At 40.5% G+C, this 4217-nt stretch overlaps 1 protein-coding gene across 1 annotated transcript; it reads right to left on the bottom strand.

Annotated features, from left to right (window-relative positions):
* Window positions 1-252: 252 nt before the first annotated feature.
* HELRODRAFT_84140 (hypothetical protein) lies at window positions 253-3416 on the bottom strand (the record flags this gene model as incomplete). The annotated part of the gene is made up of 6 exons (XM_009024005.1): window positions 253-847; window positions 1346-1722; window positions 1837-2021; window positions 2214-2389; window positions 2750-2825; window positions 3233-3416. Coding segments are annotated over 6 exons (1593 nt in total), but the record flags the coding sequence as incomplete, so codon positions are not given.
* Window positions 3417-4217: the final 801 nt, after the last annotated feature.

Here is a 4217-nt window from a genome sequence, read left to right as displayed (position 1 = left end):
TTTGGTCCGTGTTTTAAATGATTGATTGTCTTGAAAACTACTGCATGACAATCAAAACTAAATCAAAAGCAGCCAATTGTTCAATCAATAATCTAGCTAAGTAATGTTTAATAAATAAACTCATCAATCAAACAATTAATCAAACAATCAATCAATCAATCGATCGATCGATTGATCGATTGATTAATCAATCAATCAATCAATCGATCAATTAATTAACCAATCAAGCAACCCAAAAAATCGACTGAACAATCAATGACCAAGCAACCCACCCACTTGATATGTTTTGTTGACGAAAGACGAGAACACATCAAACGTTGGTGCATTGTCGTTCACATCCAGGACCTTCACCCTTACGGATGCTGTCGAACTTTTGGCGGACAAAACGCAGCCGTCGATTGCCATGACGATAAACCGGTGCATAGATATAGCTTCTCTATCGAGTACTTGGGATGTGCTGATTGAACCGGTATTTTTGTCGATTTCAAAGAATGGAAAATTTAGAAATATGCCGGAATCATCCGGACCCAAGTGAGTGATGTGATTGGAAACGATTTCGTAATGAACTACTGCGTTGATACCACTATCCCTATCCACCGCTAAAACTGACCCAATTATTGATTTGATCGGCTCGTTTTCAGAAATTTCAAATGAATATTCGTTTCGATCAAATATCGGTTTTTCGTCATTGAGGTCGGTTATAACAAGTCGGGCTCTGGCGGTGGAACTTCTTGGCTTGCTGCCTCCATCGCTGACTATTACGAGAAAATTTATTTCGCTGATCAATTCACGATCAAAAGAGACCACGGCTTTGATTATGCCGGTATCCGAATCGATCGACATGAGGCTATCGATCGACGTTTTGTTGCCGAACATTTCTTTGTTGTCACTGCTCACGAGGTTGTCATAAATATCGTCATCGCATTTATAATTGTTGTTAAGCTCGTTTGTATCGGAGCTATCGACCGATGAGCGAGCAGCATCGTAGCAGTAATTATTTTTTATTGCATAAGAAAGCCGTGCATTCTGACCGGAGTCCCTATCGAATGCAGAAAGAGCAAACAGCTCGGCACCGACGTAGTTGTTCTCAAACAACTCCTTCTCAAACAAATCCTTATCAAAGACTGGTGAGTTATCGTTAACATCTAGAACGAGAATATTCAAATAATTAGTGCCAGTGAGAATGGTTGGTCCAGATTTTGTAGGCGAATCTCGGCAGAGAATTTCAAGTCGGTATTTCGATTTCTCTTCACGATCTATGGGTCGAGTACTAACAATTTGAAACTCCGATTCCAGGAGATTTTTGAGGGCAAAATCATTTTCCTCCTCGGCGGAATATAGATACGGATCGGAATCGGCATATCGTAGACTGCAATCAAATTTTTTATTGTTTCCGTTGTTGTCCTTGTCAGTCACTGAGACCTGCGCGACAAACGTGGCTGGCGCTGAGTTCTCGACAATTTCACCGACGCCAACTTGGGATGAGATGGTCACGATGGAGATCTCAGGGGCGTTGTCATTTTCGTCCTCGATGAAGATGGACACGGTGACGGTGACTGGACTGGGGTCAGGTCCTCGGTCCTGGGCCACAATGGTCAGGTAGTAAGAGTTGGACTTTTCGTAGTCGAGTACCTGTTTGTTCCGTATCTCACCTGTAGTGCTGTTCAGGTGGAAGATGTTTCCGTGCGAACCAGCCGTCAATGAACTGAACTCGTACGTTACCTTCATTTGAAAAATAATTGTAATAACGCAATAGGTACTCATCAATATTATTTATTTGTGAAATTGATTTTTCAACCTAACGTCATTATTAATAAACTCATTAACTCTACTAACTTCTCCATTCAATCCGCTGTCCTCATCATGAGCCTGCACTCTGATGAGGAAACTACCGACTGGCGTATTCTCGAGAATACTCGTCTGGTAGGACATCCGTTCGAATATCGGATTGTTATCGTTCACGTCAATCAAATTTATGACGATCTCAATGGTGGCTGTCAGGACGGCGTTTCTTTGGCTGCCTGGAGCGTAGTAAATGTGGCGCTTCTTACGAATCTGTCGTCTCTTACTTACCTGCCTACCAGGGTTTAATAAGGTTTGGCTGGCAGGATTATAATTGTTGCCTTGTAGATCTGTATGAACGTATGGATTTTCATGCACATCATCGTTCACATAGTTTTCACCGACATCTTCATCGTCCTCGTCGCCATCACTGGCCACGATCACCATTCGGTAACTCGATATTCGTTCCCGATCCAAAGAGCTTGTCAGGACAAGTCGAGCGTCGGTATGTTTGTCGGAGATCTGCTTGTTGACCAGCTGCAGTTTGAATGGATTTTTTATGGGATGTTTTTCGCTCGGTTTGATGACGGCGTTGTTGTTTTTGTTGCTATCGAAGTTCGGTTGCAGTTGGTTATGATGGTGGTGTTGACGATGGTGATGGTCGTAGCTGACTTCGTTCGGGCTATAATAATAATTATTATTATTGTTGTTGTTGTAATTTTTATCGAAATTATCATGAGTGGGATTGTAGTAAATATTATATTTGTTGTCACTGCTATGATAATTTTGATTTCCATTGATATTCTTCCTGTCAGCGGCCCCCTGCATGCTACCAACCTCCTCGCCTCCATTGTCTCCAACATCAAAGAACAACGTCGAATTATCCATGCAACTATAATAATTCGAATCCCAAGGCAATCGATAGTATTCGCTTCCGGCGAGTATTCGGTACTTTTTAATTGAATACTGAGGACTGTCGAGGTCCGACGCCATCGGTATCGGTATAAAAGAACCGGAACTTAAGCTTTCGAGTATCTCAATCACTACCTGTGTAAATGATGGCAGAGGTACACGGTATCAGCGGTATTATACAAACATGCATGCGATGCATTGTTTTGTATGGTATTAATTTGCGTTGCATTGATGAGGTGCATGTTTTGTCTTCCCACAGCATACTTTATTGCGATATTTGCTGTCTATTATTTTATCTAGCATTCGGTACAAATTTATTTACAAATAGGTGATAGTATTGAAATTATTCTCAACAATAATAATGTTTCAACTACATAACATGAAAATTATAAATAATATTAATTTATTAATATAACTGCCATAAATATATCTTGTAAACATCATCAAATTCGACGTGATTTCAACCAGTGGGCAGCAGAAGGTTGCAGCGGTCAACCCCAGTAAACTAATGGTTTCCAATAACCAACCAACAACCAACTAACTTGAGGTTTCGGAAAAACCGGTGGATTGTCATTAATATCGAGTACGGTAACGAATACTCTGAGTATTCGAAAGTACTCGACCGGCTGGACCGCCACGTCGATTTTGATGACGCAACTATCGGACGTCGGACACAGCTCATCCCTATCGATCCTCGTAAATGTCCTCAACACACCACTCTTTGGGAAGAGGGAAAACCCCTCTTGAGAATATTGCGGCTGTTCTGTCGTGATGATGGTGATGATGATGATGATGATAGTGATGATGATAGTGGTGATGATGATGGTGGTGGTGGCGATAAAGGTGATGAGAGTGATGATGATAAAGATAAAACTGGTGATGAGGTTGGTGATGATAATAAAAATGATGATGTTACTGAATAGCAATCATGGTTTTTATGATGATGAAGATGGTGATGGAAATAGGAGGATGACGATGTCCTTACAATGATGAAAAAGATGATGAAGATGGTGAGGACGAAGAAACGATGACGTCAGGATGATGACTGATTGGACTGATCATCATGACCATGCGATGATAATGTGACGAATGAATAAAAATGATAATGAAAATAACGATGATAATGATGATGGGTACGTAGAAGAAAGCTATGCCAAGAGTATGTATATGCAATTTGAATGAAGACACAAGATGGTGCAGATGATTCAGGGAATATTGATTAAGATTTGTTTTTGTGGAGAAGAAATTCAAACAATAGAGCTGATGGCATGTTGTTAATTAAGGTTGGGAAAAGCTGCCAGGAAGACAATTGAATTATTTCAAACAATTCACGATATTTGTTCCCATTTCATTAAAATTCGCATTGTTGACGTCATCATCGTCGTCGTCATCATCACCATCATCATTGTCATCATCATCTTCCTTCTACTCTCCATCATCATTCACTATCAGCAGCAATAACATCAACAACATCATCATCGTATCATTGTCATTGTTGATGTAGTGGTGTTAGTGTCATTTTT

This window comes from Helobdella robusta, assembly GCF_000326865.2.
Source record: "Helobdella robusta unplaced genomic scaffold HELROscaffold_39, whole genome shotgun sequence".
Classification (NCBI taxonomy): domain Eukaryota; kingdom Metazoa; phylum Annelida; class Clitellata; order Rhynchobdellida; family Glossiphoniidae; genus Helobdella; species Helobdella robusta.
The sequence above is the reverse complement of the archived record's forward strand: the minus strand, read 5'-3'. Positions and strand labels throughout refer to the sequence as shown.